Source organism: Myotis daubentonii, chromosome 15 (assembly GCF_963259705.1).
Source record: "Myotis daubentonii chromosome 15, mMyoDau2.1, whole genome shotgun sequence".
NCBI classification, from domain to species: Eukaryota; Metazoa; Chordata; class Mammalia; order Chiroptera; family Vespertilionidae; genus Myotis; species Myotis daubentonii.
In genome coordinates, this window is record NC_081854.1 from 21,620,352 (window position 1) to 21,645,624 (window position 25,273).

The window sequence follows — 25,273 nt, forward strand, 5'->3', positions numbered from 1 at the left end:
GTCGCTCTACTGTTAGGGTCAATTTGCATAGTACCCTTTTATTATATAGGATAGAGGTCTGGTGCATGGGTGGGGGCTGGCTGGTTTGCCCTGAAGGGTGTCCCGGATCAGGGTGGGGGTCCTGCTGGGGTGACTGGCCAGCCTGGGTGGGAGGCTGAGGTCTGTTTTCAGGCTGGCCACACCCCCTTCAGGAACGGGGGTCCTGCTGGGGTGCCTGGCCAGCCTGAGTAAATGGCTGATGGCTGTTTGCAGGCTGGCCACAGCTCCTTCAGGGTGGGGGTCCCCACTGGGGTGCCTGGCCAGCCTGGGTGAGAAGCTGATGGCTGTTTGCAGGCTGGCCAAGCCCCCCAGAAGTCACCCTCACCTCATGAGGGTGTGGCCAGCCTGGGTGAGGTGCTGTTGGCTGTTTGCAGGCTGGCCACAGCCCCTAGCCACCCAAGCTCCCAGTGGAGGCTGGCTAGAAGCAGGTATCTGGGGTTTATTTATCTTTTATAATTGAAACTTTATTGCCTTCAGCAGAGGCTAGAGCCAGCCAAGACAGAGGGGAAGCTTGGCTTCCTCCATTGCCGGGGCAACCAAGCCTCCTGCTTGCTCCAGCTCCATGGCTGTCGGCCACCATCTTGGTTGGGTTAATTTGCATATAGTTGCTCTGATTGGCTGGTGGGCATGGCTTAGGGCATAGCAAAGGTATGGTCAATTTGCATGTTTCTCTTTTATTAGATTAGATATAAAATTATTCTGTCATTTTACATTATATCATATGCTATTAATAACTTTCTTTTTTTTTCAGTCATTATGTGTTGAAGACCCACCCATGATAGCCCTGGCAGGGTAGCTCAGTTGGTTAGAGCATCATTTCAATACACCAAGGTTGTGGGTTCCATCCCTGGTCAGGGCACATACAAGAATCAACCAATGAAAGCATAAATAAGTGGAGCAAAGATGTTTCTCTCTCTCTCTCTCTCTCTCTCTCTCTCTCTCTCTCTCTCTCTCTCTCTCCCCTCTCCTTCTCTCCTCCCTCCCTCCCTCCCTTCCACTCTCTCTAAAAATCAATGGAAAAAATATTCTCAGGTGAGGATTAACAACAACAACAAAAAAGTCTCATTGATTTTAGACATTGGAAATAGCTTTCCCTGTTGTAGCATCTAAATTTGTCCCATGGTGTCCTCATTAAACAAAATCCTTATTTGAGTGTTACCAAATGCATCCTTTTTCTGCCATATGAATTTTGTGGTTTGCTTCAGAAATTTGTCCCTTTCTGGTTGTCCATGTCATTGTTCTATTAACCATCCCTGAGGGCTTTGAGGGAGGTGCCAATACACCAGTGCCAGGGCCTTTTCCTCCTTCCACCCTCCCTGAGGCTGAGTCGGCTCAGCCAGGAGCATTACATCACCTCCGGAGATGCAGGTGCTGAGGAGATGGGCTGAAAGACAGCACATCATGGAGAGCACAATCTTGAGACTGGGGAAGAAAGAGAGGAAAAGAAGTAGGAAGAGGAAGAGATGCCAAAGGAGGGTCTGAAACTCTATGTTTTGTTATGTCATGGAAAAGCTAAAGAGAATGGGCTCTGAACTTGTCTAAATGTTCTGGTGTGAAAAAAACAACAACTTCATTTAGTCTAAAAAAAAAAAAAGCAAAAATATACTTCTAGCCCTAGCCAGTTTGGCTCAGTGGATAGAGCCTCAGCCTGTGGACTGAAGGATCCCAGGTTCGATTCTATTCAAGGGCACATGCCCGGATTGCAGGCTCAATACCCAGTGCGAATGTGCCGAAGGCAGCTGATCAATTATTTTTTCCTCATCATTGATGTTTCCATCTCTCTCTCCCTCTCCCTTCCTCTCTGAAATCAATTTATATATATATATATATATACTTCTTTTTAAAAAATATATATTTTATTGATTTTTTTACAGAGAGGAAGGGAGAGGGACAGAGAGTTAGAAACATCGATGAGAGAGAAACATCAATCAGCTGCCTCCTGCACACCTCCCACCGGGAGTGTGCACGCAACCCAGGTACATGCCCTTGACCGCAATCGAACCTGGGACCCTTCAGTCCGCAGACCGACATTCTATCCACTAAGCCACACCGGTTAGGGCAATATATACACACTTCTAAGAGAGCTTTGGTTGAATTAACTAACACACTAGGTTTGGCACAAGCATATTAATTACTATGACCCATTTAGTCTACTCCTGGGTATGTACCCCACAGAATTGTACACTTTAATGTTCATCAAAAGATAGGTGTGAGAATGTTTACAGCAGCAATATTCACAACAGCCCCAAACTGAGAACTCAAATGCCCATCACAGGAAAATCAATTGATCTTTATAGAATAGTCACACAATAAAAAATTATTTGGCTAAAAATAAGGATGGGAATGTTATTTCTTGATTGGTGTGATTGTCACAATTCACCAACCTAAACACCTAGGATTTGTGCTCTTTATTCATATGTCAATTAAAAAATATGTCAAGCATGGCACATTTAGGTAGAAGAAAAACACACACATACTCAAAAGAAAAGTCTGTCTTTCTATGATGTATGTATTCATATACCCAGATAAACACAGCCAACGAGCAGATGAGACCCAACAACATGTGACATTGGTCACGCCTGCCTGGGGGGCAATGGGAGGGGGAGGGTTTACCTCCATCTCTAACGCTTTATTCATAATAAGATAACAGTCTTGTCCTAGCTGGTTGAGTGTGAGCCTGTGGACCAAAGGATCCTGGATCCGATTCCGGTCAAGGGCATCTACCTTGGTTGTAGGATCCTCCCGGCCTGGGTCCTGGTCAGGTTCATGCAGGAGGCAACCAATCGATGTGTTTTTCTCCCATGGATGTTTCTCTCTGTCTTTCCCTCTTTCTTCCACTCTCCCTAAAAGTCAATGGAAAAATATCCTTGGGTGAGGATTAACAAAAAAAACAAAGCAAACAAACAAAAAAGATAGCAGTCTTTAACGTTGTATAAGAATTAAATGAGTTAATATTTTTAAAGCCTTAAGAACAGTGTGTGGTATACAGTAGACACTACATAAGGCTTTGTTACAATGAAGGTAATAAAGCGAAGACTAAACTAGGAATAAAAAAACTTAAGAAGAAATACACCAAATATTATGTCTGTAACTTTCCATTTAAAGCTTTATACATTCTGTACATGAATATGTCCTTATCCTATCTAATAAAAGAGAAACATGGTAATTAGCCGTACATCCGCTACCCTTCCCATTGGCTAATCAGGGTGATATGCAAATTAACTGCCAGCCAAGATGGTAGCCGGCAGCCAGGCAGCTTGAAGCGAACATGAGGCTTGCTTGCTTCAGTGACGGAGGACTCCAATGTTCCCCATTCCCCGCCTGCCTTGCAGGCCTCTGAGCTTGCAGTTTGAAACATTGTTACAAATATAGAATCTAAACAAACTCCAGAAACCTGCTTTCAGCCAGCCGGGATCTCAGAGCTGGAGTTGAAACAGTGTTTCGATTATAGAACCCAAACAAACCAGATACCTGCTTTCAGCAGCAGAGGCCTCAGAGCTGGAGCCAAGCCTCAGAGCTAAAGCTGGCCCAGAATAAAAAAAAAAAAATAATAAGGAAAAAAGGAGCGGTTGGGAGCTTCAGTCACCCGCCAGCCTGAAAACAGCCCTCAGCTCCTCACCCAGACTGGCCAGGCACCCCAGTGGGGACCCCCACCCTGATCTAGGACACCCTTCAGGGCCCCCAACCGTGCACCAGGCCTCTATCCTATATAGTAAAAGGGTAATATGCCTCCAAGGACCGGGATCAGCGGAGCCACGAGGCCTCCCGGCACCAGGATCAGCATGACGGGCAGCGCCCAAATCCCCTGATCGCCCTGCGGCTCTGTGTGTGACAGGGGGCAGGGCCACAACCTCCCTATCCGCCCTACTCTGTTCGTGACAGGGGAAGGCGCCCCAACCCCCTGATCAGCCTTGCTCTGTGCCTGATAGGGGGGAGCTCCCCAACCCCCTGATCGTCCTGCGGCTCTGTGTGTGAAAGGTGCAGTGCCCCAACCCCCTGATCGGCCCTGCTCTGTGTGTGACAGGGTATGGTGCCCCAACTCCCCCGCCCCCACGGGCCCTGCTCTGTGTGTGACGGGGTAGAGCCATAACCTCCCCATCGGCCCTTCCCTGAATGTGACAGTGGCGGCGCCCCAACCCCCCAATCGGCCCTACCCTGAGCGTGACTGAGGGTGGCATCACAACCTCCTGATCAGCCCTGCTCTGTGCATGACAGGGGGGAGCTCCCCAACCCCCTGATTGGCCCTGCTCTGTGCGTGACGGGGGGGGGGGGGAACTCCCCAACCCCCTGATCGGCCCTGCTCTGTGCGTGACACGGGGGAGCTCCCCTACCCCCTGATCGGCTCTGCTCTGTGTGTCACAGGGTACGGAGCCCCAACCCCCCTGATGGGCCCTGCTCTGTGCGTGACAGGGGGTGGCGCCGCAACCTCCCCATCGATCCTGCCTTGAGTGTGACAGGGGGCGGCGCCCCAACCCCCCAATCGGCCCTACCCTGAGTGTGACTGAGGGTGGTATCGCAACCTCCTGATCCGCCCTGCTCTGTGCATGACAGGGGGCGGCGCCCCAACTCCCCAGTCGGCCCTGCTGTGAGCCCGACTAGGAGCTGCGGGGCAGGCACCTAGGGATTGGGCCTGCCCTCTGCCACCTGGGAGTGGGCCTAAGTCAGCAGGTTGTTATCTCCCGAGCGGTCCCAGACTGTGAGAGGACACAAGTGGGGCTGAGGGACACCCCCCCCCCCCCGCCAGTGCACAAATTTTTGTGCACCGGGCCTCTAGTCCTATATAATAAAAGGGTAATATGCAAATGATATGCTAAGGTTGCTCAACCGCTCACTATGACAAGCACTGACTACCGTTGGGGGGGGGGGGGGTCTCTCAGCCTGGCCTGTGCCCTCTCGCAATCCAGGACCCTTGGGGGATGTCGGAGAGCCAGTTTTAGCCCAATCCTGCAGACCACTCCCCTTGGGAGGGCGCCAGATGCAGGGTTCATGGCTGGCGAGCACTGCTGTGGCAGCGGCAGCCTCTCCTGATAGGGACTGAATGGGCACAGTGGGGCCAGGATGAGCGGGAGCGGCAAGTAGGAGCTGCAGGGGGCGTTGGATTGTGGGTTTCAGCCCGATCCCTGCAGGCCACCCAGAGGGACCCCACCCGTGCATGAATTCGTGCACCGGGCCTCTAGTAGAAATATAAATTTTTATTTTGAGTGTTTTTTACATGAATGTGTCACATAAGGCATACTTTAAAAAATGCTTTTATTGAAGTATGAAAATGACAGAACAGAGAATCACGGGTCTAAAGACAGAAAGATGAGGGAGATAGAAAGCCCACTGGGTGATTGGGGGTGGGGGCCAGCAGCACCGGAAACCTCAGCCTGAAGGGATCCCCACGTGGGGGGAGGGGGAACCTTTGGTCTCTCCCCAGCCTCTTCCTTCCCCCTGGCCTGGGCCTGGGTGGGGAGGGGCAGTTCCTCTTTCCTTCCCAAGCACTGAGGAGGCCCCAGCTCCCAAGGGGCTAAGAAGCTGGAGCATTGGTGAAAGGGGAGAAGCTGAGCCAGACCCTTGCAAGACCCCTCCAACCCCACCCCCAGGAAGCATGAACAGGAAAGACAGCAAGAGGTGAGAGACCCTCGAGGAGACTGGGCCACCCACAGCCCCTGAGCCTCCCATTGTGTGGGAAGGTTGGGAGGTACTAACCAATTAGCAGGGTGAGGGGTCCTCTGGGAGCAGGGGCAGGAGCAGGGGGCACCAGATGGAAAGATGCTTTAGGGCAGCGGTTCTCAACCTGTGGGTCGCGACCCCTTTGGCAGTTGAACGACCCTTTCACAGGGCTCGCCTAAGACCATCCTGCATATCAGATATTTACCTTATGATTCATAACAGTAGCAACATTACAGTTATGAAGTAGCAACGAAAATAATTTTATGGTTGGGTCACAACATGAGGAATGTATTTAAAGGGCTAGAAGGTTGAGAACCATTGCTTTAGGGCAGGGGTCCTCAAACTACGGCCCACGGGCCACATGCAAATACAAATATTGTATTTGTTCCCGTTTTGTTTTTTTACTTTAAAATAAGATATGTGCAGTGTGCATAGGAATTTGTTCATAGTTTTTTTTTAAACTAGAGTCCGGCCCTCCAACGGTCTGAGGGACAGTGAACTGGCCCCCTGTTTAAAAAGTTTGAGGACCCCTGCTTTAGGGAGTTCAGAGCCAGCCAAGGCTGGGGCTCTTTGTATGAGCTCTATGCCTTGTCCTCGCTCTCTCTGGAGCTGGACCTGCTCTGTTTCCCCTTCTCCCCACCTCCACCCTCTGTCCTCCCTGGGGTCTTCCTGGTTCCCTATAACAGTCGCTTGCTGACCCCCTGAACTGGAAACTCCTGGCTCCTGCAGGGACCTGCCCCAGGGGAGAGGATGTGACACAGGGCAAAGGGATTCCCTTGCCTCTTAAACCACTCCTGGCTGCTTCAGATACTACAGGGGTCAGACAGTCCGCAGGTAAGGGCCTAGCTAGCAGCTGGTTCTGGCAGCAGGCTCTGGCATGGACCTCTATCGCCTGGGCAAGCTGGCCCTCGTGTCCTCACAAGGCCATGGTAATTGGGTTCCTAGCCTGGGAAGCTCCTCCAGCATGTCTCTGATGTACAAAAGGGTCCCTTCCCCATAATATCCAGCAATTTAGTGGTTGAGACCTAGTTGCCTCGTTTTCTGCCTGCATGACCTATATATATTTGTTGATTTCAGAGAGGAAGGAAAGGGAGAGAGAGAAACATCAATGATGAGAGAAAATCATTGCTTGGCTGCCTCCAGCACGCCCCCTACTGAGGATCGAACCTGCAACCCAGGCATGTGCCCTGGCTGGGAATTGAATCATGACCTCCTAGTTTATAGATCAATGATCAACCACTGATCAGCCACACCAGCCAGGCTTACTTAGCACTTTTGAAGAGCGAGGCATTGAATGTTCAGAGCAGATTCCTAGGGAAGGTCCCAGAGTGACTCTCATTTTTTATATGAGGCCCATAGAAATTAAGTGACTAATAGCCACATGGCCAGCATACATTTCTCCAACCTCAATTTGTCTGACTTGTGGAAACCAAGGCTATGCTGCCTGGATTCTCCTCCCTGCTTCCTCCACCATTCCAGTCTCTCCATTACCCTCTTTCCCCAACTGGAACACCAGCCTCCAGCCTTGAGGAGGCACAAAGCAGAGTGAGGGTTATTTTTAAACTTCCCTTGAAACTGTATCAGCCCCAAGGACCCCACCCACTCTGAAGAGCACCCACACTTTCTCTCTAGGCTCCAAATCTAGGGACTAAAGTGAGTGGCTAAGACTCAAGTCCTGCAGAAGGGCTGGCCTGATGAAGGTGTCAAGGTAGGGGAGAGGGAGATAGAATCTCCGTGTTTACTGCTCTCATGAGGGCTGGGAAAAGAAGGCACAGCATTGGAGAACAAAAGGGAATTCTGTGGAGTCTCCCTGAAGGCAGAATCTCCTGATTTCCCTGGGATGACAGGATTATGGTAGTCTTCACCCATAATTCCCTTTAAGATCTGGAGTAATTCCAGGGATCTGCCAACAGGAAATATCTCCCATGGTGCCTAGGGACTGTATAGTCAAGGGGAATTTGGAGGCAATGCCTGGAGGAGAAATTTCTTATGACTAGAGGGTCATCTCCCATGATTCTCTGGGGGGCAGTGGATGTTTCAGGGTAGTTTTGAGGGTCTTATCCTGATTCTCTGGAGATGGTAGTAACCTTTGGAGTTTACTTGTTTAGCCTTTGAAGGCTCCCATGATCTGGAATACTCTGGGGATTTTCTCCCATGAGTCCATGGGAGGACAGGAGTAACCCTGAGGCTTTGCCTTTAGGGCTTTAAGGTCGAGAAGGATTCTGGGGGCCTGCCTGAAGAAAGGGGCTCCCATGACTCCCTGGGGGAAATGCCCACAGGAAGTCCCACCAGGAATGCCCAGGAAAGACAGGAGGGCGGGGCCGGCCCCGACAGGCCCGCCGCCACAAGACGTGCCCCAGCCCCAGGGAAATCAGCAAGGTCATGGCTTCCATGGCTCTGGACATGCTGAAAGAGGGCGGCTGCAGCGAAGATGAGCTGCTGGAGAAATGCATTCAGTCCTTTGGTGAGTGTCCCCCTCCCTGGCCAGCCTCCCAACTACTAAGGTTGGGCCAAGTGCTCTCCTCTCTCTAGGCCTCATTTGGGGGGTGGGGGTGGGGTGGGGGGTTATAACATAGGATGTGTGGAATCACTACCTTATATGAGAGACACCTGTGTTTCTCTTTCCTGAGATGTGGAGAAGGAGGAAGTCTGATAATATTTCCATCTTCAACATGACTTGCCAGGCACTGTTCTGATTCATGCATAGTACAGACCAGGAAACTGAGACTCGAGGATGCCAACTTGCTCGCCCAAGTTCATGCAGGGAGTCAGGAGTAGAGCTGGGGTTTGAACCAGGAGGTCCAACTGGCTCTGGAGACTGCAGTTCACTGCCTGGGGGCCATTCTGACACAGAGTCCCCTTCTTCTGTCCACAGACTCGGCTGGCAGCCTGCGCCGTGGGGACCACATTCTCAACATGGTACTGGCCATGCACAGCTGGGTGCTGCCTTCTGACCACCTTGCTGCCCGTCTGCTGACCTTATATCCTCCCAGGGCCATGAGCAGTGGTGAAGGGCAGAGGGCAGAGATGTGAGTCTGAGAGATAGGGACAAAGTGAACAGGCAGGTTTGGGATGCTGGCTATCAGAGCCTTAACCAGAACCCAAGTATCAGGAGGCCTCAGGGAACACGCAGGAGCTGAGGCGGCTGCAGATCTGTCACCTGGTCAGGTAGGACTGGGCCAAGACCTCCATACCTATGACCCCAAACCCTCACCCTGCTGACCCCTAAAACACCTCCTAGAGACTCCCCAGCCCAATTCCCCATAGACCCACCCAGCTCTGCTCCTCCAAATCCCACTTCCAGACACCTGGTTTGATTGCTAAGATTCTCCCAGTTATGCTCCTTAGAATTCTCACCTCTTAGAGACCCCTAACCAGATCCTATAGACCCTCTCACAGCTGGTGCCCAGACACCTCTAGCTCTGATCCCCAAACCCCTGCCTCCCACATACTCCAGCCTAGCTTCTAAGACCCCCTTCATCCTACTCTCCCAAAATCTCACCCCTGAGACCTCCTCACTAGCCTACCTAGCAATGTCACTTCCAAGAGATCCCCCCAGTTTATATCCCATTGATCCACTAACCTGTGCTAAGAGGCCCCCAATCCTAATCCCAGAGATTGCACTAGCCTGGTGCCTCTCTGAACCCTGACCATTCAGAGATCCCCCACCAGCACCTAGAGATTCCTCAGAGAACTTCCCTACTCTCACCCACCATCCCACCATCCAGCCTCATCTCACTCAAACCGTCCTCAGGTACTGGCTGAACCAACACCCTGAGACAGTGCACCAGGAGCCCCAGTTAGAGGAGGTTATAGGTCGTTTCTGGGCCACTGTGGAGCAGGAAGGCAACTCAGCCCAGAGGAGCCTGGGAGATTCCTCCAACCTGTGAGTCAGCCCTTTCCCATTCTGTCCCTACCCCCACTCTGCCATCTCTCTCCATACCCACCACATTCTCCACCCTAAGCCCCTATAATCCCCTGCCCCTCTTTACCCCCAGTCTGAGCCCTGGTGGCCCTGGCCCCCCACCCTCCATAAGCAGCCCAGGCCTGGGCAAAAAGTGCAAAGTGTCCTTGCTTTTCGACCACCTGGAGGCAGGGGAGCTGGCTCAGCACCTCACTTACCTGGAGTTCCGGTCCTTTCAGGCTATCAAGGTGAGAACCCCCTTCCTCCAGCTAGGGAGGACTTGTAATGGGGCGGGGCCTGGCTGGGGCCAGGTAAGAGGACACCTCCCCACCCTGGCCTGGACTCTGGGCAGGGATCTCTCTCTCTCAAGGTTGGTGCTAGAAGGGCCAGGAAAATGAGTTAAGCTGGTTGAGCACAGAACCCCTGGGGTTCAAATCCATCAGCCCCTTGTTACCTGTGTAACTTTGAACTAATCCCCTCTCTGGGACTCAGTGTTTTTAAATGGAGGTCATAATACTTCATTGGATGGTTGGGAGAGTTAAATTAATATGTCCATTTGAAAATGCTTGTCCCAATGCCTGGCACATAGTAAGTGCTAAAGATAGGGTCAGTGCCTAGTCCAGAGTAAATGCTGTCATATTTTATCTGCCCAAATGGTAATTACATGTTTCAATCTAGTAAGTGTTCATTATTGCCATCCTAATTTCAAGGGAAGGTGGGGATCTAGTTTGTGTGTGTGTGTTTGTTTTATACTTTTGTTTTGTTAAATTTATTTTTAAATTACAGTTAACATACTCATGTTTCAGGTGTACAACATAGTGATTAGACATTTACATACCTTACAAAGTAATCATCCTGATGGGATCTGGATTTTTAATGTGAACATTTCCTGATCATGTGCACACACACACACATACACACACACACATACACATGCAGCACACACGCAGCACAGTGCATGTGGATATGGAATGCTGACCCCTGAGCAGAACAAATAGAAATCGGTTTCTTGTCCTCTTCGTCATTCTTCCCTTTGCTGACTGTATACCAGACAGGTAAACAGTTAAGAGCAACAGACTTGGTTCCCACCCTGACTCGAGAATGTGTGATCTTGGACAAATTGCTTATCCTCTCGGTACCTCTTTGGCCTCATCTCTAAAATGGGAATAATATAGTAGTCACTTCATAGAGTCGATGTGAGGATTAAATCAGTTAACATGACAAAAGGTTCAGAAGAGTGCCTGGCTTTATGTAAACATTTCTCTGGCCCTGGCTAGTGTGGCTCAGTTGGTTGTGACATCGGTTCTCAGTTAGGGCACATACCTAGGCTGAGGCTGGATGCTTGGTCAGAGTGAGTATGGGAGGCAACCATTGATGTTTCTCTCTCTGTCTCCCTTCCTCCCTCTAAAATCAGTAAACATATCCTCAAGTGAGAATTTTAAAAAATAATAAATACATAAACATTTCTCCTCAGATGGGAAAGAGCCATGGGACATGACAGCCAGGCTAGGACTTAGGACAGCGGTTCTCAACCTGTGGGTCGCGACCCCTCTGGAGGTCGAACGACCCTTTCACAGGGGTCGCCTAAGACCATCGGAAAACACATACATAATTACATATTGTTTTGTGATTAATCACTATGCTTTAATTATGTTCAATTTGTAACAATAAAAATACATCCTGCATATCAGATATTTACATTACGATTCATAACAGTAGCAAACTTACAGTTATGAAGTAGCAATGAAAATAATTTTATGGTTGGGGGTCACCACAACATGAGGAACTGTATTAAAGGGTCGCGGCATTAGGAAGGTTGAGAACCACTGACTTAGGAGGTCATGATTGCTAGGGGGATGGACGTGTGAGGGGCAGAGCCTGAAGGCCACGCCCACCCTGATGCCCATTCATCCCCAGCCCCAGGACCTGCGAGACTACGTTTTACAGGGCTCTGTGCGAGGCTGCTCGGCCCTGGAGGGATCCGTAGGTCTCAGCAACAGCGTGTCCCGCTGGGTGCAGGTCATGGTGCTGAGCCGGCCCGGGCCCACACAGCGCGCACAGGTGCTGGACAAGTTCATCCATGTGGCACAGGTGAGGCCTGCCCCGCCCTCTGCTCGCTTTGTGGGCGCTCGCACCCCTTCGGTTCCAGTTGTCGTCCCGGGTAATGACAACACCGTGTCCTGGTCACATCCCGTGGCTTCGCGCCCCATCCTGGCCACGCCCGCCCCGTCCTCTCCCCTCCCCTACCCACCCCAGGCCTCAGTCTGGTGGTTCTTACCCGGACTGTGACAGCCCTGGTTCCGTGGCCTTGCTATCACCGCATCCAACCCTCCCGGGCCCCACCCCGTGGTCCTAAACTTGGCAGTTGACAACATCCCTCCTGGCCCAGTCTTCCAAGCCCTATACCCGAATATTGTCTCCAAGGCAATAAAAGCTTCTCTTTCATGCCCTCCACCCCTGCGTCATCCTCCACCCAGTCCCTAGAATCATTCCAGCCGCCTGCCTCTTCGGGAATAGTGACTACATCCTTTCCTCTCAAATCGTCTCTCCCTGCCCCGCCCCATGCCACGCTCCTCCCCTGCAGACACGTTCCCGCCCTTCTAGAGAAAAGGGAAGCCCTCCTTCCCCTAGCGTGGCCACGCCCCTTGCGTACTTCCTGCAGCCACACCCTTCCTCTGGCTTCTCCCTGCGCCTTTGCTTCCCTTGCTGGGCCGCGCAGACCTGCGGTTCTGGGTTTGCCAGCGGGTTTCCTCCTGGTTCCACTTTCTCCTCGCAGCGACCTGCGCCCTTCAAACTTGGAAAAGGGGAGGACGAGGCAATTCTCCCTGATGGCCAGCTGACCACCCCTGTCTCTACCTGACCCCTCTATATCACTCTGGCCCCATTCACTTCTGCCCTGTTCCTAACTCTGGCCCAGAGGCCGACCTTCTTTCTCCCCACATCTGACTCGCAGAGCAGTGAAGACCTCCAGGTTCCTGACACCCTGATATCTGTCTGAATCACCTACACCTGTCGGACACACACCTGTCTGGTCCAACACCGCATACTTGACCGAGTCCCTCCACTTTTTTTCTGACCTCACATTAGTCCGTTACATACCTGCTGTGGCCCACGCCTGCCTGACACATCTCACCTGTCTGATGCCCATACTGGTCCACACCCACACATGCCTGGGACGTCAACTTCAACTGGGTACTTGCAATTGGGATGCTGTCATCTGAACCCCCAACTTATCCGTGCTCCATGTGACCCCCATCACTTCTGCATCGCCCTCCCTAGAGTCTCCACCAGCTGCAGAATTTCAACACACTGATGGCAGTCACTGGGGGCCTGTGTCACAGTGCCATCTCCAGGCTCAAGGACTCCCATGCCCACCTGAGTCCTGACAGCACCAAGGTGAGGCCCCACTACCCTCCCCAAAATTCTAGTGGCCCTGAACTCCCACTTTTCTCCAACCCCCTTTATCCCTGGGGCTCTGGAGACCTTGCTCATCCAAATCCAACAGACCCGCAGGCTCTGTTCTCCTCTGCCATTCTTCCTCCCTCTTCACCCATCCACCTGTCATGCTGACATCTCTTACTGTGTGTCCAGTCCTGAGCAGGACTGGCGAGAGACAGATGAGAAAGGTGCTAGTGCAGAACTTGCTGTCCAGGTGCAGAGTAAAACAATGCCCCCAAGAATGCCAACATTTGGGCCACCCATGGGAGGAGCATGGGATGGGATCCTGGTAATGTCTGGGGAAAGTGAGTCATTCATGAGTCTGGTGTGTGGCTGAGGTCAGGAGGTGGCAGATGATGTTCAGAGGATGATCCAGGTGAACCTTGCAAGCTCAATTAAGGTGTCTGGGCTTTATCCAGAGGGCACTGGGGAGTTAGGGAACATTTGAGAATGATGCAACATCCATGATCAGACTTAGGTGTTGGAAGAATCACTCTAGCCTGGGGACCCAAGGAAGAGCAAGTTTGAGAAGATGTTGAGGCCAATGTGGGACACAGAGGGGTTTGGGGAAGTGTCCAAAAATGGCATTGGGCCCCTGGGGGTCAGGAGCCCACACAGGGGGCTGCTAGGACACACCCCTCCAGGGGGCTAAGGGAACAGAGCCTGGTTTCCCCGATAACATGATGCCCTCTCCCCAACATGGCCTCCCACATAGGCCCTGCTGGAGCTGACTGAGCTGCTCGCTGCCCACAACAACTATGCCTGTTATCGCCGAGCCTGGGCTGGCTGTATGGGCTTCCGGCTGCCTGTGCTGGGTGTGCACCTCAAGGACCTGGTGTCCCTGCATGAGGCACAGCCAGACAGGTTACCTGATGGCCGCCTGCACCTTCCCAAGCTCAACAGCCTCTACTTACGGCTGCAGGAACTGGCAGCCCTTCAGAAGCAGCATCCCCCCTGCAGTGCCAATGAGGACCTGCTGCATCTGCTTACAGTGAGCTGCCCTGCCCCAGCTGAGGGGCTGAGCCTGGGGTCCTGGGTGGGTGAAGGGCTGTGTGCCAGGAGAGAATAGTGTTGGGATGTTTGGGCTTTGAAACCAGAGCTTCTAGGTGTTTTGTTTTGTTTTGTTTTTCCTAGCTGTGTGGCCTTGGGCAAGTCACTTAGCCCCTTGGCTTCAGTTTCCTTATCTGCAAAATGGGAATAATAGGACCCACTTCAAAGAGTAGTTGAGAAGAACCAATCAATAATATAATTCACAGAAAGTGCTTAAATTAGTACCTGGAACACAGTGAGCTCCACATAAATTATGCATTTTCCTCCCGTTACCCCAGCAACTCCAGTACCCACTGATCTGAGCTCCAGAATTACCTTGGGCTTTCACACTTCTGAACTCCAAGGTTCTGAGCTTCTCATGTCATTAGTCCAAAATTCCAAGCTTTAACATACTATGAATCTAAGCAAAAAGCTAGTAATAATGATTGATCACTTACTCTGGGCCAGGCACCATGTAAAACACTCTACAACTCCAAGGTGGGGACCCTGATCACGCTTTCTACAGATTAGGAAACAGGACCACAGAGGGGAGGTCACTTGCCCACTCTCCCATAGCAGTAAAACCTGGATCTGAACCAGGGCAGGCCAGCTTCCGAACCCATGCGTGTAACATATGTGAACTACTACACTATGTCCTAAGGTTGGAAGTGTGGGATTCTGGAGATTCATATATACAGGGGTGGGCAAAAGTAGGTTTACAGTTGCAATACAAATAAATAATATAGAGCTCCTTGTTCCAAATTCTTCAGACTTTCAAGATTGGTGACAGGGCACTAAACAAAATGGGGGCCCTTCTAAGTGTGGGGCTTGCCCATGAAGCTGGCCCCGCCCTAATATGAGTGGTGCCAAGGGTTCTAAGCTTTGCTGACTCTAAAAGGCCATCAGCCCAAATACTTATTGAATACCCACTGTGAGCCAGGCACTACTTTAGGCACTTAAGTTTACAGCAGTGAGCAAGTCAGAAAAAAAAAGGGGGGGGGGCTGTTCTTATGAGGCCGACATCCTAGTTGGGGAGACAGCCCATAAAACAAAGCAAATAAGTAAATCATATGGTCTTTTAGATAAGTATGATAGAGTAAATTAAGGCAGAAAATGGCATGGAAAGGAGCAGGGGTTTGCACTTTCAAATAGGATCCAAAAAAGCCTTGGTGGGAAAGTAGCATACCTGTACTAGGGGACAGATGCTGTGAAGAACAAATAGGTCTCAGTGGGAGAGACCTTCCAGGTCCCCAGAGAAGAGGGAGCTTTTGGGAAGAGGAGAAGGGAGGCCCAGGCAAGGCAATGGCTGTAGGTAGGAGGATGGAGACAAAGGGTCTATAACACCCTGCCCACCCCCAGCTTTCCCTGGATCTCTTCTACACGGAGGACGAGATCTATGAGCTTTCTTACACCCGGGAGCCTCGCTGTCCCAAGAGTCTGGTGAGACACGAACCCTGATCTCTGACCTCCAACCCAAGCCTATGCACTGACTAACTATGCCCCTCTGTCCCTGCCCCAGCCACCCTCCCCCTTCAAAGCACCCCTGGTGGTGGAGTGGGCCCCTGGTGTGATGCCCAAGCCCGACAGGGCCACCCTGGGTCTGCATGTGGAGCAGCTGGTAGAGGTAAGGAGGGGACTGTGGCCCGGCTACTGGGGGCCAAGAAGGAAGCTACTTGGATAGTCTTGACCCTAAGACTGAAGGGATCATGACTTGGCCTTACTCTCCCCTTCCCATGTTCCTCTGAAGTCCGTGTTCAAGAATTATGACCCTGAAGGCCGAGGAACCATCTCTCTTGAGGACTTTGAGCGACTCTCAGGCAACTTCCCCTTTGCCTGCCATGGGCTTCACCCACCCCCCCGCCAAGAGTAAGTGCTCTGATTCCTAAGGCCCCCACAGATGAGGATACCTGGGTTTCCAGGATCCCGGGGTCTGGGAGAAAGGGGCAAGTCATACTGAAGTGAGGTCTCTGCCCCCAGGAGTGGCTCCTTCAGCCGAGAGGAGCTGACGGGATACCTTCTCCGGGCCAGTGCCATCTGCTCCAAGCTAGGCCTGGCCTTCTTGCACACCTTCCATGAGGTCACCTTCCGCAAGCCCACCTTCTGTGACAGCTGCAGTGGTTTCGTGAGCACTCAGCCCACTATCATCCTTGGGGCCCATCTTCTGAGTGTCCTAGCTCCTCACAGTCTGGGCTCAGAAGCCAGACCTTCCTTGGAGTACTCAGTCCCCAAGCCCCAAACAATCTGCGAATTCCAGAAAATTGTTCAACCTCAAATAATCCCCACATTTCATATACACCCTAAAGATTGCATGTTCTCTATATCCCGATGTTTCCAAAGTCTAGCTACTGCCCAAATCCCAGCTGACCTCCATCCTGGATAACTGCCAAGGCATGGATAACACCTAAAATCCTATTTAACCTACATGCCTGGATAGATTATTTCTAAACAATCTATCTCCAAGTTTCTAGACTCTAGATAATTCAAATCCTGGGTAATTCCCAAAAGTACACTCAAACTCTGGGTAATGGACAAATCGCTCAATCTCCCAGGCTAATTTACAAACCTTGGCCTTCCAAAATTTGCTTTTCATTCACTAAATATTTATTAAGTACCTCCTATGTGTCAGTACAGTTCTAGGCTCAGGGTGTGTGTGTGGGGGGGGGGGGGCAAGCAGGAAACACAACAAACACAATCCCTGCCCACAGAATTCCAAATTTGACCCAGTTTTAATAGCCTAGAACAGTGATGGCAAACCTGTGACACACGTGTCAGAGGTGACACTCGAACTCATTTTTTTGGTTGATTTTTCTTTGTTAAATGGCATTTAAATATATAAAATAAATATCAAAAATATAAATCTTTGTTTTACTATGGTTGCAAATATCAAAAAATTTCTATATGTGACACGGCACCAGAGTTAAGTTAGGGTTTTTTGTTTTTTTTAAGTATATATTTTATTGATTTTTTTACAGAGAGGAAGGGAGAGGGATAGAGAGTTAGAAACATCGATGAGAGAGAAACACCAATCAGCTGCCTCCTGCTCACTCCCCACTGGGGCTGTGCCTGCAACCAAGGTACATGCCCTTTACCAGAATCGAACCCGGGACCCTTGAGTCCTCAGGCCGACACGCCATCCACTGAGCCAAACTGGGTAGGGCAAGTTAGGGTTTTTCAAAATGCTGACACGCCGAGTTCAAAAGGTTCGCCATCACTGGCCTAGAATCTAGGCCCTAGATGATTCCCCAAACTTGAGTAAACCTCCAAATTCCTTTAATCCTCATCCCACATAAACCTCTACCTAGCCTTGAGAATTTCCAAAACCTGGATGGTTTCCACACTTCCAAAGAGCCACGCCCCATCCACAGCCCTGCCTCTCCTAGCCTTGGTAACCTATTCTGCTTTCTCTTCCCAGCTCTGGGGTGTTACCAAGCAAGGCTACCGCTGTCGGGGTAAGTGGGACATCAGTGAGGGGGGAGGGAGTTCAGGACTTGCAGCCCAGAAGAATGGGGGCATGGACTGGGCCTTTGGCCACTAACTACTGCCTTCCCCCAGACTGTGGACTGTGTTGCCACAAACACTGCAGAGACCGAGTAAAGGAGGAGTGTAGGAAGCCAGGGCCCAAGGGCGACATGAGCCCCTCAGGAGCCCCTGTCCCACCCACACCAACACCCCATGCCAGCTGTGGTAAGATCCGGGGTGTACAGTCCTGGGAAGGGGACTTGGTACATAGGGATTAATCCCAAGGTCATGAAGCTCTTCCCAACATACCCACATTCCTCCCACCCACACCCTCAAAACAGGCTCTGAGGACAGTCTTTCCTACACATACGCCCTGGAACCTGAGACGGAGTGCCACCTTCACCATGCTTGGACCCAGACAGAGCCCCCACACCCTTCCTGGGAACCAGACACGGTGAGGAGAAACTGCCCCTGACCCCCAAGTGGATACAGGGAAGACCAACTCACTTGCCTGGGGAAACCAAACAGATTTGGGGAAGCACGGGAAAGTAAAACTGTGCAAAAATCCTCAATTACTTGGGTAGGAGATTCTGGTAAATTTTTAATGTTATTAGAAAAACAGAAATTTCAGTATGTTGATAGGGAAAAGGGGTAGCCACTAGCAGAACAGGAAAAGGATTTTAGGGAGAAAAAAATAAAGAAAATAATAAGATGGCAATAATAAGGCCAAATATATCAGGAGCTACAATAAATGTCATGGAGTAAATTCTACTATTCAAAGGCAGAGACTCTGAGATTGGGTTAAAAAATGTCTACAGGGGACATTCATTCATCCACTTAACAAAAGTCTGGAGAGATATTCACTTTGGCAGCACATATACTAAAACTGGAACGATACAGAGAAGATTAGCATGGCCCTGCGCAAGGATGACACGCAAATTCGTAAAGCGTTCCATATTTTTTAAAAAAAGAGAGAGAGAAGCCTGGTGAGGTACTGCTGGCAGTGAAACATCTCCTGGACATCATACACCACCACCCCCATATCACCCAATGTCTTCTTCCTTCCAGGTTCCCCTCCCAACGATGGCCTCGCCACCCATCCACTCCTCCAAGCCAAATTCCTAGACATCGGGAAGTTATTTTCTTCTTTTGCATCCGAGTAGCTATTAACTGTACTCCCTCTTCCTGCACTTAGTTAACTGTGCAGCTCCATGTTGGACATTTAATCTTACTATTATTTTACCAACTCCTCAAGTCTTCATTTTACAGATGAAGAAACTGAGGCTCAGTGAGGTTAAGCTGCTCACCCAAGGTGGCAGACTTCCTAAGTGTTGGAGGCAGGGCTCAAACCCAAGTCTTCTGTCTGCCTCTAAATCAGAAGCTTCTGATCAACGTGCTACACTGACAGTCAGCGTGGGTCAGGAGGGGGACGGGAGAGAAGGGCAGAGTCCCAAATGCTGGGGTTCTAGAGACAGGAGAGAAGGCTAGAGAAGGGATAGAAAGGGGAGCCAGTGAACGCTCGAGTCTGATCATGTGGCTCCATTTCACTCAGGTTGAAAGCCACAGTCCTCCCTGTAGCCCACTCCACACAGTCTGCCCCTATTACCTCCTACCACTTCCCCGCTCCCATCCTGCTTCAGCTACACTGGCCTCAATGGTCCCTGAGTATGCCAAAAATACTCCTACCTCAGGGCCTTTGCACTGGCTGTGCCCTCTGTTTAGAACACTTCCCCAGAGGTCCACATGACTCCCTCTTTGGGACTTAGCTCAAGTGTCACCTCAGTGAGGCCACCCCTCATCGTACTCAAAGTTTCAATCTCCCCATGGTCCCGGATCCCACCTTCCTGCTTTATTTTTCTCCAAAATCCTTTCCTCATCTGGCAACTATACATTTTACCTTTTTCTCTTGTTGAATATCTGCCCATCCTTACTAGAAATGTCAGCTCCAGCAAGACAGGGGCTGCACTTTTCACTGCTTTATCCCAAGAGCCTAGAACAGAGCTGCGAACAGAGCTGCCACATATTGGGTACCTGATAAATGTTTGTTCAATGCCTGCATGCTCTTTCCCCATGCCCACAGGAAGGGAAAAATGTGTTGCTGAAGAACAAAGGACTTTGAGGGTCAAAGCACCAGGAGCCTATTTAGATCCAAGGGACTAAGACCCCCTCCCTCCTCCTCAAACCTGTGCACCCTCTCCCCCTCCCCCACCTCCAGAGATAGGTCCACAGCTGTCATAAATTAAATTTATTTTCCAGAGAACATGGTCCTTGATGTTAAATGGTGGATGGGGGAAGGGGGGGGGGGAATTAGGGCCTCAGGAATAGATGTGGCGCTTGGGTGCCAGGTGCCAAGAAACACCCTCAAATTGACTTCCCAGAGGTTACCAATGGCATCAGCATCTCATAGAGGACCCAGTCCCCCTTTATTTCTTCTTCCTCTTCTTCTTATCGCCCCAGCAGTGGCGGCCTGCCTTCCACCCGCCTCCATTCTCTCTTCTGCTCTGCCAGCTGGGCATAGGAGCCTCCAGCTCATTTGGACGTCCCCCTCGGTCTGGCACATTGCCCATAAGCACCTGAGAATTGATTAGACTTTAGTTTCAGAGAAGAAAAATATCTTGAACAAGGGGGCCAGAGAGCCAAGGGAACAGCATGAATTTAAAAAAGGAAGGGCAGATGTTGACTAGGTATAATGGGTGGGAGTGTCTAGGGGGCTGGATTGGTGGAAGATACAGGCCTGGAGCTTTCAAACTGGGTTCCAGGGGCCTCAGGAAGAGGGAAATAAAACAGAGTGATGGCAGAGGTCTAAGTCCACACCAATAGTAATAAGGACACCTCAATTTATGTTTATCTTATATTTGGCCTTTGCCTAACATTTCCAGAAAAGCAGCATGTGCTTTTCTAAATATCCATCACTTGTGCATCACCTATAATATTATTTACTTACTATATTTCCTTAAAGCAAATAACTTTCTTAAATTTTACCTCTTTGCTGTGCTAGACTTTTTATTCCCTAGTATTTATTCACATAAGTATAAGACTATTTAAACAGAGGTATGAGGCCAAATACATAATCATTTAAGCAGAGGGTATTTTTGCTTTTAAAATGGCTGAAAACTAATACAATAGACTGAGGTGTTGGGGGAGGAGTTTAAGCCAAAGCTAGAGAGGTGGGCAGGGGGCTCAGATGGACTGTTTGAAAGGTACTGGGGAGCCATAGGAGGGTTTTTAGCGAGGTGGGGACATGGCCAGATTTCTGAGTTAGAAATATCCTTCCAACTGCTATGTGGAGAGGGTGGATTAGAGGTGATGAATCCAGAGGCTAGGAAACCACGCAGAGGAGAGGACGAAGCTGGGCCAAGGTAGAGGTTGACAGGCTAGTTTGAAGGCCAAAGATGCTAGTGCCCTTCCCCAACCCCAGATGCCCACCTTGTTGATGGCACAGATGGTCCCTCGGCGGGCAGCCTTGCTTGTGGCTGGAACAAGACGAGACAGATCAGCTCGGGCAGCCAGGATGTGTGCAATGGAGACATCCGATTCTGGAGTCATAGTCTCTCGAATTGGCATCAGCACTGCCTTCATGGCCTCCCCTTGGGCCTGGGGGTTGTGAGGGAACATGGAGAAGGTACCTAAGAGCCAATCAAGGTGGGAATCTCTCATTTTGGAAACATTTCTTTCTCACTCAGGGTCTCACTTCCCACCTCTCTACATAAGGGGTGTAGCTCTGAAGACACTCCCAACTCAGAGCTGGGAATTCTAGAATGCCCTGGAGGCCCTGAGATTCTAGGACCCCAACCTCACAAGATTCTACATTGTCCTGGACCTCAGAACATGCAAGAGGGTAATATTCCTAGCCCTTGTTCCTCTTCCCTGCAGGGGTAGCTCCCACCATTGCGCCTCCTTGATCTTTCCAGGGTCCTATGCCCATACCTCTGCCCGATCACTCCAGTGGAATGCAGATATCGTGAGGTCCAGGCGCTTGAGGAGGAGGCTACGGCGGCAGCAGTACTGATCGCCCAGGCTTTGGCACAGGGACTCCAATGCTTCCTGGGGAGAAAGGTCTTGGTCATACCAGGAGGTCCCCCTCACCCCATCTCTGAATGAGGACACTATTTACTTACAGCCATAGTCTTACCCATCTGGGTGCGTCTAGTGGGTGGCTTAGAAGGGGCTGCAGGGATCCTGAGGGCAGGGAAGGCAGAAGCTCTGAGACCTGATGGGAGAAGGAGTCAAGAGGCTGACTGACTGTAAGAAACTGTGGGAATTCTCTGTGGACCCTAGTTTCCTAAAGCCCTGAGGACCCAGACCACAGGGGCTCGGGTAAGGAGAGGACTCTTGCTTTCTACCTTGGCATGCAACTCCCACAGCAGCCTGCTGGCGAGGGTCCCCAGCGAAGGTCTGAGCAGCCCCAGGGCTTGGAGGATAAGGATCAGTTCCTGAACCATGCCAGCTCCCTCCTCTGCCCCTTCCCCATGGGATGGGGGCACCGCTGGGGTGGGATCCAGCTGGTGGTGCAGGCGGAGGAGGCGGGCAGCCTGGAGTTCTGTGCAGAGAAAGCCTAAAAGTAGGGAAGGGGAGTGGCGCAATCTAGGTGTGCTGCCAGCCACCCACCTGGGCCAAAAGCTTTTCCTGTGTGTGTGTGTGTGTGGGGGGATATGGGGGAGAGGGACGAAGCTCCTGCAGCTTCAAATCCTCCCTCTTTCTAGGCCCTGGCGGGTGGCTCCATGGTTAGAGCTTGGTGGGTTTGATTCCCCTTCAAGGTCAAGGGCTGGTACCTCTGATTCCCCAGCCCTAGTAGGGGCGCCCATGGGAGGCAACCAATCGATGTATCTCTCTCAGATCTATGTTTCTCTCTCTCTCTTCCTTTCGCTCTCCCTAGAAATCAACGGAAAAAGTATCCTCAGGTGAGGATTAGAACAAACAAAAAAACCTTCCCTCTTTCTAGTTCCGCCCTGGCTCTAGCTCCAGAATAACCTCCACCCACTTTGAGACCCAGTCCCCTGCGGACTTTGAACCTCGCCCACCGGAGAACCAGCTGCCAGGCTTCATTAACACAACTCACTTGAGCTCCATCAAAATTCGAATCCCGCCCAACGCAAAGTCCTACCAGCGGTTCTCAACCTGTGGGTCGCGACCCCTTTGGCGGTGGAACGACCCTTTCACAGGGGTCGCCTAAGACCATCCTGCATATCAGATATTTACATTACGATTCATAACAGTAGCAACATTACAGTGATGAAGTAGCAACGAAAATAATTTTATGGTTGGGTCACAACACGAGCAACTGTATTTAAAGGGCCAGAAGGTTGAGAACCACTGCACCCACCCGCAAGGTCCTGACTCCACCCCCACCGGAGCCCTCCGCAGCCCGTACACTCTGACCGCGCCCCCGCGGGAAAACCTGGGCTCTAGCTCCGCGCCGAGCCCGCCCCTCGAGGGGCTGAAGCCTCGCCCACTGCCGCGGCCCCGCCCGCCCGGCTCACGCAGAAGGCGCCGGCCAGCGCCCGGCTCCCGCAGCGCGGTCGCGCAGTCTCCGCCGCAGAGCGCGCGGTCCGGGCAGTGCAGCTCCTCCAGCAGGCCGGGCAGCTGTCGCAGGAATTCCTCCTCCGCGCCGGGGCCTGCGAGAGGCGGGAGGCCTCAGGGCGCGGCGGTGGCACCGGGCACCCCCGCCCCCTCCGGGCCGGCCGCTCCGCACGTACCGTCGCCGGCACTCAGTGCCTCCGCGCCCTCCTCTCGCTCCCGCTCCAAGGCGCCCAGAGTCGCCAGCTCAGCCGCCAGCCGCGCGCACAGCGCCCTGAAGTCTGGGCACGAGGGGCTCAGCGCCGCCGCCCCCAGGAAGTTCTCATACCTGTGGCGGCGCCAGGGCGAGAGGGAGCCGAGAAGCCTTCAGGATTTCTGAAGGCAAACCTGCCCCTTCCAGCGCCGCCCTCAGCCACACCCGCGCCCCTTACCCCAGGGCCTGCAGGTCCTGGGCTACAGCGGCGCCCTCCCGGGCCTCGGCCTCGGCCTCCGCCCCCTCCATGGAACCGTGGCCTCGTCGCGGGCGGGCGCCCCTGCCGGGAGGCCCCGCCCAGCAGGGCGTGCGCACTGGCCGCGGCGTAACCGACCGACAGCCGCTCTCGCCGAGGGCCTTTTGCGTCCTCCTGGTTGCAGCGGAGACAGAACCCGCCCCCGGGCCCGCCCTCGCCGTTTTTAGGAGCGCCGCGCTTCGGGTAGCTGATGAGGGCCCTGGACACGCTCCTGGCTCGGGAAGTCGGAGCGTGAATCCAGGATCCTGGCTGTCGCGACCAGCCAGCGGGTGTCGCCACTGCTGTAACGCAGAAGCACCTTCGGCTTATTCCTCGGCCTCCCTCAGCTGTAGACCAAGTGTTCTTCCAACTCCGCTCCAAATCCAGAAACTCACTCACTCCTTCCCTGCTTAAGATTGGAGTTAAGTCAGGAACTCAGAAAGCCCGTCTTACACCCCATCCCCAACAGAGGCCCTCCTCATGGGTCACAGTGTGCCTGCCTCGCCTTCATCCCTCCGCCTCCCAAGCCTTGGAGAGAGGGAGCAGGTGCAGCCCACGCCGTGATTGAGATGACACCCTGGGAGTCAGGCCAACAAGGGCTAGGATTTGACTCCACTGCTCACATGTTTCCCTGCCAGATTCCTTTCTCACCTATAAGGGGATATTACCTTTTACAGTTGTGAGGGTTAGAGTCCTGTATGTAAATGCTTAGTGGAATAACATATATTGAGCATTTTCTGTGTGTCATTGGGCCAAGTACCTGAGGTTCAGAGAGGGTTTCAATTGAATGTGTGGTGGTGTCAGAACTCAAATTCAGATCATTCTAAAGTCCCTGCTTTTAACTCTTTAACCCACTACTACTGTTATTACTGCTACTGTTTTTGTTACTGTTGTTAAAATTGTTCCAGATTTAATCTTTTACCGACTTGTTTTTTCTGACCTCCAGCAGTTCCTAGTTTAATTCTGCTGGGAGCAGGGGTGGGCTAGGTGTTGAGCCTCAGGCAAGAACAAAGGCCAGAATTTCCTCCTCAAGGGCAGAGCCTATCCTTAATCTTGTTCCACCTTAGTCCTGTCTACCTCAAGAATGGGTATTCAGGAGGCCTTCTGTTAACCCTAATAAAACATTAAAAATTGCCCGAGCCAAAATCCTGGAGTCATAACTTTGACTTCTCTCTTTATAGCAAACCCCATATCCAAATTTGTGGACTCTACCTTCAAAACACTTCTCTCCACCTCCACTGCTGTCACCCTGGTCCTATGCACCGTCATCTCCCCAGGACCATCACATCAGCCTCCTCCTTACCTCCCTCCCCAGTGCCCAGTGTCTGTTCCCCAGAGGCAGTCAGAGGGAACCTGTGAACAAAGTCAGGTCACAGCCCTCCCATGTTTGGAGCCTTCCTATAGCTCCCTCTCACCCAGGGTGACCACCAAAGTCCTTGCAATGGCTTGCAAGTCCCCACAGATCTGCCCTCGTCTCCTAAGTAACCTCCTCCTCGCTTCCTCCCCTGCAGATACTCCAGCTCCCTTAATGTCCCTGACTTACCAGACATGCTCCTCCCTCAGGGCCTTCCATTGATCCTTCTTTTACTTGCAGAGCTCTTCCTCCAGAAGACATCCACATAACTCCTCCGGGCTCTATTCAAATGCTCAACAGTGAGGCCTAACCTAATTACAATGGCTAAAACTGACTTCATCCCTCATCTCCACTTTCTCTCTACAGTACGTATATCTTTCTTACATGTCA

The 25,273-nt window shown here is 51.6% G+C and overlaps 2 protein-coding genes and 1 non-coding gene across 5 annotated transcripts; 2 read left to right on the forward strand and 1 right to left on the reverse strand.

Annotated features, from left to right (window-relative positions):
* The first annotated feature begins 5,497 nt into the window (after positions 1-5,497).
* On the forward strand, positions 5,498-19,630 carry RASGRP4 (RAS guanyl releasing protein 4). The gene is made up of 17 exons (XM_059666665.1): positions 5,498-5,652; positions 7,974-8,158; positions 8,570-8,688; positions 8,801-8,862; positions 9,449-9,580; positions 9,693-9,846; positions 11,516-11,689; positions 12,878-12,994; positions 13,752-14,027; positions 15,425-15,505; positions 15,585-15,689; positions 15,813-15,931; positions 16,043-16,187; positions 17,478-17,514; positions 17,618-17,749; positions 17,866-17,978; positions 18,593-19,630. The coding sequence occupies exons 1-17, from the start codon at positions 5,630-5,632 to the stop codon at positions 18,647-18,649; spliced, it is 2,031 nt and encodes a 676-aa protein (XP_059522648.1). The 5' UTR covers positions 5,498-5,629; the 3' UTR covers positions 18,650-19,630.
* Positions 18,381-18,486, forward strand: LOC132217742 (U6 spliceosomal RNA). Its single transcript, XR_009449000.1, has one exon. It is a non-coding gene; the product is annotated as a U6 spliceosomal RNA (small nuclear RNA).
* Positions 19,631-19,754: 124 nt separating the features above from the next.
* Positions 19,755-23,666, reverse strand: FAM98C (family with sequence similarity 98 member C). Of its 3 annotated transcripts, none has more exons than XM_059666662.1 (8): positions 23,473-23,666; positions 23,221-23,369; positions 23,005-23,139; positions 21,868-22,079; positions 21,657-21,734; positions 21,452-21,568; positions 20,951-20,997; positions 19,755-20,097 (listed from the first exon to the last, which is right to left on the reverse strand). In XM_059666662.1, the coding sequence occupies exons 1-8, from the start codon at positions 23,541-23,543 to the stop codon at positions 19,926-19,928; spliced, it is 981 nt and encodes a 326-aa protein (XP_059522645.1). In that variant the 5' UTR covers positions 23,544-23,666; the 3' UTR covers positions 19,755-19,925. The 3 variants fall into 3 exon arrangements, with proteins under 3 accessions (XP_059522645.1, XP_059522644.1, XP_059522646.1); XM_059666661.1 differs by having other exon boundaries at positions 20,951-21,118; positions 23,473-23,661; XM_059666663.1 differs by lacking the exon at positions 23,005-23,139 and having other exon boundaries at positions 20,951-21,118; positions 23,473-23,661.
* Positions 23,667-25,273: the final 1,607 nt, after the last annotated feature.

Bases quoted from the DNA above. Each gene is read 5' to 3' on its own strand.
- RASGRP4 (XM_059666665.1), top strand. From the start codon at position 5,630: ATGAACAGGAAAGACAGCAAGAG. The intron at 8,159-8,569 runs GTGAGTGTCCCC...TTCTGTCCACAG, and splicing joins GAAATGCATTCAGTCCTTTG to ACTCGGCTGGCAGCCTGCGC. The intron at 17,979-18,592 runs GTGAGGAGAAAC...TCTTCCTTCCAG, and splicing joins CTTCCTGGGAACCAGACACG to GTTCCCCTCCCAACGATGGC.
- FAM98C (XM_059666661.1), bottom strand. From the start codon at position 23,543: ATGGAGGGGGCGGAGGCCGAGGCCGAGGCCCGGGAGGGCGCCGCTGTA. The intron at 23,370-23,472 runs GTAAGGGGCGCG...GCGCCGCCACAG, and splicing joins CAGGACCTGCAGGCCCTGGG to GTATGAGAACTTCCTGGGGG. The intron at 23,140-23,220 runs GTACGTGCGGAG...CGCCTCTCGCAG, and splicing joins GGCACTGAGTGCCGGCGACG to GCCCCGGCGCGGAGGAGGAA.